The following is a 16,917-nucleotide window of genomic DNA, read 5'->3' on the forward strand; positions in this document are numbered from 1 at the left end:
AACCATGTCTTACAAAGCGTGGATATTTTACGTTTGTTATGAAATGTTCGCAATTTAATTTTAATTTAAATGGTTCTTGTCCAAGCTAAGTTTACCATCAGTTAGCCTCGAAGGTGTGCCGAGAGTTGCTTACAGCGCTCCAAGTGGCTCTTGGCAAACTATATGGGTGTGTGCTATTTACGGGGAGCGGTGGGTAGAGGGGAAGTGACTTTTTTCGCCGGACGCGCCGTCTATATTTATGGCGGGTAACTAAGCTCGCACCGCATCTACGTTTATAATATCTTTGACCAAACATTGTATTTTATCAACAAAAAGATTGATGAAAAATTAATAATCATTTTTTTCATATTAAGCCAGGTTTTCTTGTCGATTTTTTTTTTGAAAAATTAACTTTTGGTGCCATCACTTCACGTTTCCAAACTAAATCCTCATGTAAAAAATGCACTTAACATACCAGCATTCCCGGCTTTAAAATGTACTCTTTCCTCGGAATCGCCTTTTCTCATTCTAATCATCTTTTTGCTTCAAATGGAACCATTTTCAGTTCGCGAAAACTTCCACTAAATGATAATAATCAATTTTTTTTAAGTGACATCAATCAATTATTATCAATATAAAATATTTTTAATAATAAATATTACTATTCTCCTATTCTCTAATAAGGGACTGTGTTAAACTGTGTAGAGGCAGAAGTGGCGCTATCTGTTGGACTTTTTTGGTACTAACGCTTGGAAGTTTATATTTACGGGTATCTTTTCAACGAGTCGGATAGAGATGCACAGAGTCAATTTATTTCTGATTTCAGGTTAGTTACTTAGGATTCACCGATAGCGCTTTAGTCAACCTAGTGAGACTCAATAGTACTGCTTTATATTGTATTTTTTGTTTGAATCAAATAAATATTTTTATGAATTCTAATAAACCAGTTTTAAACAAATTCATTGCTTAATCAAAACCAATTTTTTGTTTAATTCAAACAAATTGTACTAAACAAATTATTTGTTTTAATCAATAAGGCAAATATTTTCCATTTATTAAAATTAAATGAATCTTATTTTTCATTGAAGCAAAACATTTGTTTCATTCAATTATATGAATTCGAACAAATTTTGTTGTTTGATTCAAACAAACATTTTTCGGAGTGTGCTAGACATTTTTATTCAGAAAATATGTTTGAATCATTCGTCCATTGTAGGAAAATACATAGATTTTTTAACAAATAATAAAACGTAAACATGAAATGTTGTTTTATCTTCCCTCTTTCTCTTTTCTGAAGTAATTCAAAAAATGATAAAAATACTCTAGTGGTGGAATTTTAAGTTTATCGGTCCCTAATATTTGTATTGCTGTCGAAATGTCTTTCTTAAATATATATGTTTAAAACTTCTTGTTATTCATAATATTCTTGAGTACCATAAAATTTTCATTTACGAATTTGGTTTGCAAAATGCACAATTGATGCCTTATTCTTATGCTTTTAGATGGAGCTTCGAATATTCACTCAATTAACAGAGGAGAGTCAGAAATATATTCAAACTGGAAATTGGATTAAAAATAAAAATTATCAAATTATTGACAACTTCCGTAGTTAGTAGGTTGGTACATTATAATGCAATTACACCAACTAAAATTGGTAATATCTACAAAAAAATAACGTTAATAATCATGTCTATAAAATCTTCAATAAAATAATAAAAATAATAAAAATAATTTAATAATGGAAATTAAAAAATTTGAACTTAAATAAACTTATCATCATAAGTAATTTATTCTTGGCCGTATGGCGAGGCAAAACACTGAATATTATTATGATTTAAAAAAAAATTGCATTTGCCATGAAAATAAATCATTCCTTTGAATCAACAAATTTTTATCAAAATTTCCGAGAGTTTTACTTTTTTTCACATGTTCAAAATATCAACAAAGAATCAACCAAATTAAAACTTTTTGAATTTTTCAGGAGCGTCGAAGCCTTTTTTATAGGGGATATAGACTTATAATATGTAATGGTACAATTTAGAAATTCAGAAATATTAAAAATCTTTGGCAAAGATTTCTAAATAATTCAGAAAGATTTTACAAAGATTTCAGATAGAATTCACAATGATTTCACAAAGATTTCAATGATTTTCCAAAGATTTTACAAAGACTTTAAATAATTCGAAAAGAATAGAGATATATATTTGACAAAAATTACCAAAGATTTCAAAAAGATTTCACTAATATTTCAAATATTTGGAAAAGTTTTTAAAAAGATTAAAATAACTGAACGAACGTTTCAATGATTTCCTAATGATTTCACAAAGATTTTGGATAAATTTAAAAGACAACACAAAGACGTCCATAATTTCTAAAATATTTCAGAAACATTTCAATAATTTTATAAATATCAATTATTAAAAAAAAATCAAATCTTTCGCAAAGATATTCAAATAATTCACAAAGATTTCACAAGGATTTTATTGATTTCTGAAAGTTTTTCCAAAAATGTTAGCTAGATTTCAAAGATTTCACAAAGTTTTCTATTATTTCACAAATATGTCACATGGATTTCCCAAACATTTCATGAAGACTTCAATTAATTCGCAAAGATTTCAGATAGATTAAAAATATTGAACAAACATTTCAATGATTTCATAATGATTCCACAAAGGTTTCAAAGATTTCTGATATATGTGAAAGATTTCAATAAGTTCTCAAATATTTCACAAACATTTCAATAGTTTAAAAAACATAATATTATATTTAAAAATCGTCACAAAGACTTCAATCAATTCTCAAATATTTCATAAAGATTTCAATAATTTTTAAAATATCACCATATATTTAAAAAATATTTAAAATCTTTCACAAATATTTTTAAATAATTCACAAATTATTTTACAAAGATTTCTATGATTTCTTAAAGAGTTTAAAGACTTCACAAAATTTTTAGATAGATCTCTAATAATCGAATATTTCGCAAAGATCTTTAAAGAAATCACAAGAATTTCAAGCACATTTTACAAATATTTTAATGATTGCCGAAAATTTTACAAAAATTTCGAGCCTTCAATCATTTCTCAAATATTTTACGAACATTTAAATAATTTTACAAATATCACCAAATATTTCAAAAATATTTTTAATCTTTCGCAAGGATTTTTGAATCCTTCTAATAATTCGTAAAGACTTTAGACAGATTCCAAGAATATGAAGAAATATTTAAATGATTTCTTATTGATTCCACAAATATTTCAAAGATTGCTCATATATTTAAGAGACTTCACAAAGACTTCAATCATTTCTAAAAGATTTCCCAAAAATTTCAAATATTTGGAAGTTTTGAAATAGATTTCTAAAATCGAACAATCATTTCAATGATTTTCTAATGATTGTAGCAAGATTTCAAAGATTTCTGATCAATTTCAGGGACTTCACAAAGACTTCAATCATTTTTTAAATATTTCACACACATTTGGATAATTTTAAAAATATCACCAGATATTTCAAAAATATTTTAAATCCTTCGCAAATATTTTTAAATAATTCATCAATGATTTTACAAAGATTTCTATGATTTCTCAAAGATTTCAAAGACTTCACAACAGTTTCAGATAGATTTTAAATTACCGAATATTTCGTAAATATTTAGAATATTTCACAAAGATCTTTAAAGAACTTACAAAACTTTGATGAAGATTTTACAAATGTTTTAATGATTTAAAACATATTTTAATGATTTCCCAAAGATTTTCAAACATTTCACATATTTTGGAAAGATTTCAGATTTCAAAAATTTAACGGAGATTCTAATGATTTCCTAATGAATTCGCAGATATTTCAAAGATTTCTGCCAGATTTAAAAGACTTCACAAAGAATTTAATCATTTATCAGATATTTCAAAAGCATTTAAATAATCTTACCAATATCACCAAACATTTCGAAATTATTTTAATATTTCGCAAAGTTTTTTTAAAATTCTTAAAGATTTCACAAAGAATTCAATGATTTCTCAAAGATGTCACAGAAATTTCAGATATATCTCAAAGATTTTACAAAATTTTCTATTCTTCCACAATGTATCAGATTTCCGCAAGCTTTCATAAATACTTTAAATAATTTGCAAGGACTTTAGATATATTTCCACGATTGAACAAAGATTTCTGATAGATTTACGAGACTTCCAACAGACTTCGATCATTTATGAAATATTTCACAGACCTTTCAAATAGAGTTCAAAGCTTTCACAAACAATTCACAAAGATTTTACAAAGATTTCAATAAATTCAAAATTATTTTCAAATATTTAAAAAAATATATCAAATCTTTGGCAAAGTTTTAAAAAATAATTCACAAAGATTTCGCAGAGACTTCAGAAAGATTTTACAAAGATTTCTGATAGATATCAAATATCTCATAAGGACTTCTATTATTTCGGAAAGATTTAAAAGACTTTACAAATACTGCAATGATTTTGAAAGATTTCAATAATCTTAAAAATATTACCGAATATTTAAATGATTTCACAAAGCCTTCGGGAATATTTAAAAGACTTCAATCATTTCTCAAATATTTTACAAACATTTGAATAATTTCACAAATATTACCAAATATTTCACTAAGATTTAAAAGACTTCAATGATTTCCAAAAAATTTGAATAATTTTCTAAATTTTAACTAATATTTCAATCATTTTTCAAAGAACCTCGAATATTTTTCAATTATTTGACAAAATTGGAATGGGTTCCCGAAGATTTAATAAAGATTTTTAATATTTAATTTGAAAGATGGCAAAAATATTTCAATGATTTTCCAAAGATTTCGTATAGATTGAAAAGAACTCACGAAGACTTCAATGATTTCCCAAAGGTTTCAGCAATTTCACAAATATTACCAAATATTTCAAATTTGAACTGAACTGATTTCAAGAAAATTGCAATTGTTTTACAAAAATTTTAGATAAATTACAAATTGATGAAAATTTCAATAATTTCCTACAAAAATTTTAAAAATATGTAAATACTTTCACATATATTGCCAAATATTTAAAATATTTCTTAACAATTTCCAAAGATTTGAGGAAGGTTACAATGATATCAAAGATTTTAAAAGGTTTGAAACACTTCGGAAAGATCTGGGATAGATTTAGAAGATTTCACAAAGACTTCTATCATTTCAAAAAGATTCTAGATAGATTTCAAGGAATGGACAAAGCAAGAAAGAATTGAAAGATTTCTAGTTACGATTATCCGATATATTTAATCATTAATTTTGGATGTTTCAAAATCTGGTATAAAAAAATTTACCCTATTAAATATTTTTACATTATCATTCCTGAGAATGTAATGTTATCGTCCAAATTTTCAATCTCTGGTTTTGAACGGATCTTTACGTTTTGGCACTCATAGAATCCGAAAACCGTAAAGTTTCGTCTGTGTCTGTCTGTCCCTAAAATAAAGACTAAGTTCGTTAATCAGATATTTCGAATCAAAACTAAAAAATTGAGAACATGTTCAAAATTTTGAAATTTTTTGTTGTTGAAATTTTATAAATTTTTGTCAATGTTTCATTTTGATGAAAATTAGAAAAGTTATATACTTTTCAAAAATTTGAAAATTTCAAAAAATATAAAAAATTATTTTTTCATAGATCCACAAATTTTCACTAAATACCAAATATATTTTAATGCTATTTTAGCCGAATTTTTCAATAGGCCCACATTTTTTAAAATTAGAGCCTGTATAACGTAACAATAGAGCGCGAAGCGCGATTATGGCAATGAGAATGTAATTGTCAAGGCCGTAGGTGCTTTAAGAACCTTCTTTAATGTCAAATTAAAAAAAAAGGTTCAGCTTCACTTTATGATTGACTTATACATACCTGGGCGTGCCACAGAGCTGCATTCAGGATGTGACATCTATAAAGGATACTCTCCGAAGCAGATACAATCGTCGCATCCGGCAGATTTGGTCTTCCAAACTGTCGGCGAGGGAAAAAATATCTGCAACGAACATGCTTGCCGTCCCGGTACTACTCTATTCATTTGGAGTAGTTCCATGGACGAAGAACGAGCTCAGATTCCTTGATATCAGGACAAGAAAGGTTATGCACATGAACAAAAGCATGCATCTTAAGTTTTCCGTTCCGCGACTGCACATCTCACGCCGTCAAGGTGGTCGCGGAATATTGAGTCTTGAATATCTTCACAACAGGATTATTCTGGGTACAGAACATAAAGCTGCAAATAGAAAAGATCCTCTTCTTAAAATGGTCAGGAATCACGAAGAAGTAGGCAAAGGAGCGTTTCTGTACAAAGCAGCGGAGGAGGCTGCTGAAACACTCGGACTTAACTTCAGTATTAGGGGTGAGCAAAATGCATCAAATCATATCTATCTCGATTACTCACTCCTGAAAGCCCGGACTAAGAAAGCACAAGAGAAAAACTTTCGTGAACAGCTCCTCGATAAGAGGATGCACGGTATCTTCCACAGAAATGTGAAGGATCAGTCAATGTCTTGTGAGCTAACGTTTGCTTTCCTTAAATCGCCAGGATTGAAATCAGGTACGGAGGATTTCATTTTGGCATGCCAATACGGTGTCAATTCCACCTTATCATACCGTCGCCACATTTTGAGCCAAGACATTCCTGATGATAGCTGCAGGGCGTACCATGCACACCCCGAGCATTTAGCTTACATACTAGGCGGTCTGATAAGTACCTGAAAATTCTAAGAGATGGCATTAGTATTCACTACTGTGAACCATTTTCGTCGAGCTTGATCCTTCAAATGGCGCCTGTCAAAACTTCAGCCATTTATGTTTATGCATTTACAAGTTACAGCACTGAGAAGCGACTAACCTCTGAGTTTTTTTTAATATGGAAAAATCTGAGTTTCGAGTTTTGATCAAACAATACTATCTTCGCAAGAAAACGATATCCCAGACCAAGGCCAAGCTGAATAAGTATTACCCGGACTCTGCACCGACGATTGGAACGATTCATAAGTGGTTTACCGAGTTTCATTGTGGCCGTACGAGGACAGTTGATGCTGAACGATCTGGGCGCCCAAAAGAGGTCACTACACCAGAAAATGTCGAGAAAATCCATGATATGATGTTGAATGATCCCAAAGTGAAATTGAGAGAGGTAGCTAATGCTGTAGGCATATCATTGGAACGTGTGGGCAATATCGTGCATTCAGTTTTGTGCATGAAGAAGCTCTGCGCGCGATGGGTGCCGCGTTTGCTCACAGTGGACCAAAAACGAATTCGTATGACAACTTTCCAGCAGAATTTGGCATTATTTTCACGTAAGCCGACCGAGTTTTTGCGCCGATTCATAACCATGGATGAAACCTGGATCCACTACTACACTCCTGAGTCCGATTGAAAATCGAAATCGCCGAAAAACGACCGCATTTGAAGAAGAAAAAACCGCTTTATCATCACGACAATGCGCCTGTTCATTCATGCTTAGTTGCACAAGCAAAATTGCATGAAATCGGCTTCGAATTGGTTCCTCAGCCACCGTATTCACCAGACCTGCCCCCAGCGACTATTACTTGTTCCCTAACCTGAAGAGATGGCTCACCGGTAAGCTTTTTTCTTCAATGAGGAGCTCATGGCTGAAACTGAGCCGTATTTTGGAGACCTTCCGATCGAGTACTTTTCGAACGGTATCAAAAAGTTAGAAAATCGTTGGACTCGCTGTATCGACCTAAAAGGAGAGTATGTTGAAAAATAAAACCGACTTTGGCCAAAAAAACGTCTCCGTGTTTCATTTTTCAGGGACTTATCAGACTGCCTAGTACTATCTAGTTGTCCAACTCACGCGGGAACGACCTACATTCAAAGGCACAATGCGGCACTAAGAGTGCTTTATTGCCATCTCTGTCACTCTTATGGCATTAACCTTAATAACGCTCTTCTAAATGCTCCTAGGGAAATCGAGTCAATTGTCGAGAATGGGAAGTGCCGCATATACTGGAACTTTATATTCTCGACAATTGTTTCTGTTGCTCACTCGAGGCCTGACATGGTTCTTCTTGACTTCGAGAAGCGAACCATGTTTGTTATCGAATTTTCAGCACCAGCTGACAAAAACATCATAGCCAAGGAGAATGAAAAGAAAGAGGTGCCAAGCTTTCACTCGCTAATGGCCTAAAAAGCATCCCTGCGTGTCAACAATATGCTAAAACATTTGGGGACGCTCCATGTTCTTAGGGTGCACGAGGCTTTTGCTGGATCGTGGTATAGATTCCGTCAAGGACTGTAGCCACCTACCTCACGGTCATGAGACGTGGTTGTGATTGAAATCTCACCGCGATTTCGCTGAGAGCGAGTGCAATTTTTCAGAAAAAAAGGTTTAAACAATCACAGCAGGGTCCTATTAGGATCAGGAAAAATAAAATGTGAACATTATTTTCCAATATCTGAATAAGCAGTGCCAAACCAAGGTACACACAAAAAGAAATGTAATAGGAATTTGCTATAATAGTTTTGAACATACAATGTAGAAAATTTCGCATGGTGGTCTGTGGACAAATGTGGAGGGTAATGCAAAGACCGAGCGCGGAGCGCGAGATAAATATATTATCGAACGCGAAGCGCGAAAATGAACAGTCGCGCGCCTTAGGCGCGCTCAAACGAATTTTGGTTGCTAGCGAACCGAGAGCCCAAAATCGTACGAGTCTGCGAATGCTTTATTGCTACCATGATGCATATACTATTTTGTAACACATAGGGTACGAAATTCGCGTTATTCGATGCCTATAAAAATGGAACAAAGCACATAACCTTACATTTACGTATCGCTCTGTCTCCTCTGGCAGAGCGAAGGACCCGAAAGGAGCCTCTAGAACTTAGTCGGCAAATGTGGCTTAAAGTCATCCTAAAGACGTCTTTTCGTGGACGTCTTTGGGCTTTTACAAAAAGACTTCATGAGATCGTAATAAAGACGTTCTAATCTACTCCCATAAAGTATATCTTAAAGATGTTATCAGTGAGGCTTATGGATGTCTTTAAAAGGTCCTATGTCTAGCATTTCGTCGCCTTAAGGATGTCTTGAAAGAATATCCAGGGGACAATGCAGTAAGGCTGTCCCCAGGACATCTGTGAAGCGTCTTGTTTAAGATTATCATTATTCGAAATCAACCTAAATTCAAAGTAATTCTATATTTTTCTCTCACATGACTTTAATGCTTAAATGCTCTGAAATATTGCAAAAAACGGATTGAGATTTAATTTTGAAGATTTATTTTTTAAAGTTCAGCTTAGAAATATTTCGGCTATGAGATTTCTCGAAGTTTTATTGTGAAAATATGAACGAAACCAAAAACATCATATAGAGTAAGCCCGAAACTGTTCTACAAGTGAAAAAACTGTTTTACATAAATTTGTAAATTACACGGATATATCATAAAGTCATCATAAACACACCATGAAGACATCCTATGTGATTTCCGTTCAAGGTTTAAGTTCAATGCGCATAGGAGTCCACTAGGTCACGTGTGAAATATGAAATACCACAACCCTAAAATCGGTAAAGTGATCTTCTTTAGGACAATGATGAGTCCCTTGCTAGGATTAACTGAAAAACTATAATATACAGGATACATTACGATTTAAGTTAAAAAATTTTGCTTGTTTAAAAGAATCAAATTTTTTTAATGGAGTACTTTTGAGGACTACGCGCGCACGCTGGCGAATTTCAGTTTTCGCATCTCATCCTAGTCGCACAACGACTTTTCGACAGTATTGCTCGTTGCTACCAGACCGCAGTCGCCATCACTGTTCTCGCCATCACTGTTTTTGTCAAATATCCACGTTTTGAGTCCCCCTGAATCCGAAAAACAGATTTTTACGAATGTGTCTGTCCATCCGTGGATGCTTTTTTTGTTAGCACGATAATATATTTGGCACAATAACTTTCGAAAGAGTTGACTGATTGGATTTTCTTTAGTAAATTTTTTTACTATCTTCAAATGAAGGTCAAGTTCATTAGAAAGCAATTTGGATACACATTCAAAAAGTGAGCGTATTTTGAAAATTTTTAGATATTTTTGAGTGCTACTTTTGGAGTGAAATTTTTGAGTGATACTTTTATTAGGGATGTCTTAAGGACATCCTACGGACGTCATTAAGATGTTATCACGGATTTCCTGAGGACAACTTACGGACGTGCTCAGGATGTTATCAAGGACGTCCTGAAGGCAACCTACGAACGTCCTCACAATATTATAAAGGATCACGGTGTGCCTAAACGAACTTTAAATGGGGGGTGACAAGATTATTGTATTGGTTTTGTGTAAAATCTGACATGGTCGGTTTTCATCAAATCTCCACGTTTTGAGACTCCCTGAGTCAGAAAAAACTATTTTTATGAAGGTGTCTGTCTCTTTGTCTGTCTGTAGTCTGTAGTATTCTGTAAGCACGATAACTTTTGAAAGATTGATCAGATTGGATTCAGCTTCGGCACACTTTCTCTGTGCCCAAAAAGAAAGAACGAGTTCGTTAACTAGCCATTTTTTATAAAAACTCAATGACTAAGACAATTTTCAAAATTTTCGAAACCATGTTTTTTCCAGATTTCAAAATTCTATTGACGGTTGCCCATAGTACTTTGAAACACGAACAATTTCTCCATATGACTTTTTTCAATAAAATCGAAATTGTCAGAATTATGGCATTTTCAAAATCCCAAAAAACAAACGGTAATTAACATTTTAATCCAAGCAACGCACGATATGAAAATAGTCGGTAGTAGAAAATGTTGCTTTTTTAAGGCCCTACAATATTAATCTGTTTTGAAATTGAATTTCATACTCTTATAATGGCTCACATTATACTTATAATGTCGCAGGACATATAAAGACGTTTTTCGGATGTCTTTTTGATGTCCTGGTATCCACAGGGAGGTGTTTCACTTTTTAGTGTGGATAAATTATCATGTCTCTTATAGACTTTTTTGGGACGTCTTTAGGACCAGCCCTGCGGACATCTTTGGGGCAACTTTAGGCCAGGCGTAGAACGTCTTTCGGACGTTCTAAAGTTGTCTTTATAACGACTTGGGACCTAGAAGTCAATGTCCAAGAATATCCTAGGACATTTAAAGACGTCCGAAGGACGTCTCTAGGATGTCCCGTTGCCCACTGGGAAAGTACTCTTAAAGACCCCACTGAGTCCCTCTTTGGCTCCTTCTATAAAAACTAAAAAAAACAGCAAGATCAACTTTTAAATTGTTGAAATTTGGATTCTACGTCAAAATTTCCATTAGAAACTCACGTAGTAATCGCAATACTTTTTTTGCAGCGTTAAAAATTATAAAAAATGTCCTTAACTTCTGCTGAAAGTGACTCCAAGCGCATACATAATAGCTCAAGTAGTTTGTTGCGCGCAAATTTTAACAATAAAATTTTCTCACTTGCGTCACAGCGTTGTTGTCTCATGTTTCCACTGCGTGGCGCTAGAATCCAGACAAAACACTTAAAGTTACCGACGGAACGCTTATTAACTGCTATTAAAGAAGATGCACTTGAAGCCGCCTTTGGCCCATCTAAATGACAGGTATTTTATTTTTTAAGTTTTTAACGCTGCAAGAAAAAGTATTGTGACTACTCCGCGAGTTTCTGATGCAACATTTAACGTATGAGACAGGTTCTGTCTCATAATGTACTTCTTATGAATCAGCTGACATTCTCTTCCTATTATAAGGCGAAAGAGATAGACTGATTTTGCACCCGCTTATAGGCAACCAAACCGCGCATTTTGCGCCCTGATTGTTAGAAAATATTTCACGCACCGGCAAAAGAAAAAAATCCAACGTGAAAATTTTAATTTTTATCTTAATTCTTTATGACAAGAGTTTTTATTTAAGCAGCCTACGTCCTGTCGACACTACTTGAGACACTAAAATAGTTATTTGTGGATGAAATAAAGAGAATGTTCAAATTGTACTATTTTTATTCCAGAAAGTGTTGAAATGTTGCTGGCTTGAATAGAACATTATTCACTCCAAGGTGGAAGAAAATCTATCAAGGGTCTCATCATGAACCGGAACTTTAGATTTGCTGGTGGTTCAAGGAACTCTGGAGGATTTAGAGACTTTACAAGACCAAATAAACATCAAAAATGGTCAAGCCATGAATGTAACTACAACGATACTACTTATTACAGTCACCTTTTTCTTGCTGTTCATAATGGCCACCTTAAACTCACACATTCTCTGCTTAAAGAAGATTCTATTGAAGGCGAAGTATCTGGAAAGAAACTAATACACATTGCAGCTGCAAGAGGCCACGAACAAATAATCTGCCTGCTTCGTAAAAGGAATGCTGAAATCGACAAAGGAGATAAAGATGGCAATACCCCTTTGCATCTGGCAATTAAAGGGAATCATATAGACGTCGTCCAGTTATTACTAAATGAAGCGACTGCGAATCTAAAAAATTTAAAGAAAGCAACACCTCTTCATGTTGCTACGAAAATTGGCAACTTGCTCTTTGTTGATCTTCTCTTAAAAAGTGGTTCTAAAGTCGATGAAAAGGATGAAGATGGTAAAACTCCACTCCATATTGCAGCCGGAAACCCGAATCCAAACATCGAAATAATAATGAGTCTCTTGACTCATGGTGCTTCAGTACATGCATCATGCGAAAAGGGTTACACTCCACTACATTATGTTACAAATTCAGGAAGTGTGCAAATCACCAAAGTTCTGATCGAACGAGGAGCGCTGGTTACTTTGGAAGACACCCATGATATATCTCCATTTTCTTTGGCCATCAAGAAGAACAAAACCGGAATGATCAAGTTTCTTTCGAAACAAAAAATCGATCTTAACTCTGTCATCCCAGGCCAAATGACGCCCCTGCACTTTGCCGCAGAAACTGGAAATGAGGAAATTGTGAAATTGTTAGTGACGGTAGAAGACCCGGATAACATCAATTCCAGAGATGAAAAATTGAGAACGCCTCTCCATTTATCTGTGGTTAATGGGCATGCACAAGTTTCGAAATATTTAATTCAATGTGGAGCCGAAATTGATCCATGTACATCTGAAGGTGATACACCACTTCATCTTTCCGCTGCTGCTGGAAATTTGGAAATTGTCAATGAGCTTTTGCAGCGAGGTGCAAAAATTGATTCTTTTAATATTGCAGGATTTACACCACTCGCTCTAGCTACGAAAGCCAGAAGCAAAGAGGTTGTAAAGTTGCTTCTAAATAAGGGAGCCAGTGCTACACATTGCCAAAGACCACATGAACACTTGCAAGGTTTTTCACGTGGACATATAGTACAGCATGATATGGATGTGGTTCCAGCTTTCCATGTTGCGGCCAAAACTGGAGATGAAGAAATTGTCAAGATATTTTTACAGAATGGAGTTGAAGTTGATTTCAAGAGTAAAAATAATAAAACAGCTCTTCACTTTGCAGCAACTTGTGGTCACAGAATATTGGTGGAAGAACTCATTAAAGCAGGTGCTGATATTAATTCAAGGACAAAGTTTATGGAAACACCACTGCATCTTGCAGCAGCTTCAGGAAGAGTATCGACTGTCAAATATCTCTTAAATGCTGGTGCTAAAATTCTGCCTACGGATAAAGGATATACACCACTGCATTATGCTTTGGACCGGGAGAGACATGATGCTGTTACAAATCCAAACAAAACTCTAATTTCAAGAAGAATGAGTACATCTTTCGTTATAAATGTGGATTCTTCAAAAGATGTATCAGTTACTCCATCCTCTTTTGAGAAGTTTCTTCGAATCACAGAAATGCTGTTAATAAAAGGTGCTTCCCCAATGTCTAGCAATTATGAGGGACATTCTGCATTTGATTATGCATTTAAAATAAAAGTATCGAAAGATGAACAGTCAGAATGTTCTTGTAGCTCTCTCGGAGAAGTTACTGCATCAAAGAGAATAACAGATAATAATGAATTTCGTCCTGAAATTGTTAAATGTCTCCTTAACTATACAGAAAAAGTTAGTTTCCTCGAGAATCCATTCAAATTTTCGCTGCGTACCGTAGTCGACTTAAAGTGTTTATCGTTAATAGATATTCTACTGGAATACTGTCATTATAATTTGACTAAGTACATAGATGCTCTTAAAGTAGCTCTGATGAATGGTGACTTGAACATTATCTTAGCTATAGCAGAAAAAATTCCTGATACTGAAACCATCGTGAATGTATGCAACTCCAATACTGCTCGCACACGCCTCCGTAACCTTCAATTAGCTCTCCCATCATTCAGGAGATCACATAAAGAAGACTGTTTGAAATTATTGATTGCGATTCTAGTTAAAATGAGATCTACCTCCAAACTCGCCAATTTCGTTGAATCAGAAGAATTTAAATTCCTTGAAGCTGCAGAGCTGAATAAATGGTACACACAATGCGAATTAGAAGTGATGAACATGCAGGAAAAGAAAATTCATCCACAATTTGATATAACTTTCTACGACATTTTAACGAAACCTGTAAGTAAACTGGCTAGCTTTGTCAGAAACAAAAATTTGATGCAAATCCTGGATTCTGGTTGTTTTAAAGAATTTCCGGCGTATATCATATGCCTGGAAAGAAGTATTGAAAAAGGAAAAGCCAGAAAAGAACTAATAGAATTGAGCAGTGAATGCTTCTTAAATTTGATTGGAGAGCATTGCAAGATTCAATTACCGAGTCTCATTGTCGATAAAATATTCGAGTATCTTTCTGTAACGGATTTGCGTAAACTATCCGCAACGATACACAAAAAACCCTGTTCCTACGAAGGATCCTTATATGGCTTCCGTGCTTCTGTAAAAAGGAAATAAATATTGTAACGTTGCCCCTCTTAATAAAATTTTTATATAATGACTTGCTTTATAAAAAATTAACTTGCACTATATTCTAGTTTTGTCGTGCAGTTTAAATGTTAACTTTCGAGCAATCGAAAATATGTCTTTAATTGATGCGTTATGATGTATGGAAAATTTAATTTTTGGCATAACAATAAAAACAAATAAGTATTGTATTTTATAGTTTTTATTGTATAGTATTTTTTGCATCATACTTGCACGAAAAAAATAAATTTAAATACTAATTTTAATTACTTTGCTTTAAAATAAAATGGGACGATTTCAGGTTAGCATTTTGAAAATAGGGCAATGTCAAAACGTCAAAAATTGAATACTTTAAGATTAGGATATTGGACATATAATAATTCATAATTCAGAGGAATTAAAATTTTATTGTATGAGATCAAGGACGTTTGAAATTAAATAATAGAAAACTAAAAACTCCTGAATTTGAATAATTTTAAATTCAAAGTAATTACAATTTGATAATCTGAAAGTAAAAAATAAATTGAATCTTTCAAAGTCGAAACTTCTAAAATTCTAGAATAGTTACATTATTATTACATAACTAAATTATAATTTTACATTAACGCTAATTAAACTAATTTTTCGAAAACGAAAAAATGAATTTAACTATTCTAAAAAAATACTATCGAAAAACATTTTGGTTTTAAACAGTAAACATTAAAAATAACAAAATTGATATTCCGGAACGTTGAAACTTAAACAATTTTGAACTTCATTTAGAATTAAAAAAATATTAATCGCTAAATATTTTGATATTAAAATTTTTGTATAGTGAAACCCTTTCAAGTTTCAATTCTTTAAAGTAACTTTAAATCGTTTAAAAAATAATAACTTTTAAATTGCTATTTATACTTTCCAGAATTCAGCTAATGGAGTTTTAAGTACAAAATTAAAGCTTATGAAAGAGAACAATAAAAAATTTAGCCTTTAACATGAAAATTCAGAACCCTAAAATTGTTCCCTTGAATATTACCAAAATTATTAAATTACTAATTGTATTTTGAAATCTTCAATTAAAAATCTAGCAATTTTGAGATATTAGAAAAAACTTGAGTTTCAAAACCTCAAAGATTAAACTGTTTTTGATATGCGCACTCCAAACTCTAATTTTAAATTAATATTATATACATTCGAAAGGCGATAAATATACTTTTAATGAGTATCATATCATGTAGTATCAATTGACATTTAAAACGACTTAATAGATTTTTGTACTAAAAAATGTGACTTCTGTAAACAAACGGTCTCTGCCATTTTCACCTTTCAAAATTGCAAAATTTTAAATATTGCGAAAAATGTCAACTTCTAACGTTTAAACACTTTTATAATATCTCTCTTACGCCTTTTTCACGGTTCTCCCGAGAGTTAAAATTTCAAATAAAAATAATTAATTTTTAACCAAAAAATATGACTTTTTAACGAATTTTCCGAATTCGTCTTTTCTGGTTCAAAATTCTACTATTTTGTAGAAACTGTTGAAAATGTTTGTGATTTCCGTAAAATTGATTTATACTTAGTACGTTTGGTTCGAATATTTAATTGAGAGCAAATGTCGAATTCAAACAAAATAATGGAGTATCTCTTCTTTTCGAAATAAGTTTTCAATTTTTGTAATTTAAAATTTTTCAATCCTTTAAAATCCATTTAACACCCATTAAATTCTTGATTATATTGAAAATATTGGAAACTCTTTAAAATCCTTTAAAATCACACATTTATTATGAATAAATTTTTGCAATATTCAAAAATCTGATGAAATTCGCTGATCGTTAAAATCCGTCATTGATTTCTATTTACACGCTTATTAAAAATCTAAAATGTATCATTTTTGTATTTATTAATAATAAATAAAAGTAATTGTATTTAAAAATATTTATGTGGTGCGTGGATGGTTGTTAATATACAGGGTGGACACGCTGGGGCTTACATACATGGCGAGTTGAATGCTACCCGAATTGCACAACAGCAGAGGAGAAGCCATTACACAGGGGTATTTTCATATTTCGCGCCTTTAAAGTTTCATTCGGATCGGCCATTCGGTCAAGTCCGTGCATCTTCGGAT

General features: G+C 32.7%; 1 protein-coding gene across 1 annotated transcript in view; it reads left to right on the forward strand.

Annotated features, from left to right (window-relative positions):
- Positions 1–15,002, forward strand: part of LOC117182008 (serine/threonine-protein phosphatase 6 regulatory ankyrin repeat subunit A-like) — a 42,233-nt gene extending 27,231 nt beyond the window's left edge. Inside the window, 2 exon segments of the mRNA XM_033375027.1 lie at positions 10,171–10,234; positions 11,983–15,002. Coding sequence (XP_033230918.1) covers positions 10,171–10,234; positions 11,983–14,804 — 2,886 coding nt within the window. The 3' untranslated portion in view covers positions 14,805–15,002.
- Positions 15,003–16,917: the final 1,915 nt, after the last annotated feature.

This window comes from Belonocnema kinseyi, chromosome 10 (assembly GCF_010883055.1).
Source record: "Belonocnema kinseyi isolate 2016_QV_RU_SX_M_011 chromosome 10, B_treatae_v1, whole genome shotgun sequence".
In the NCBI taxonomy this organism is placed as follows: domain Eukaryota; kingdom Metazoa; phylum Arthropoda; class Insecta; order Hymenoptera; family Cynipidae; genus Belonocnema; species Belonocnema kinseyi.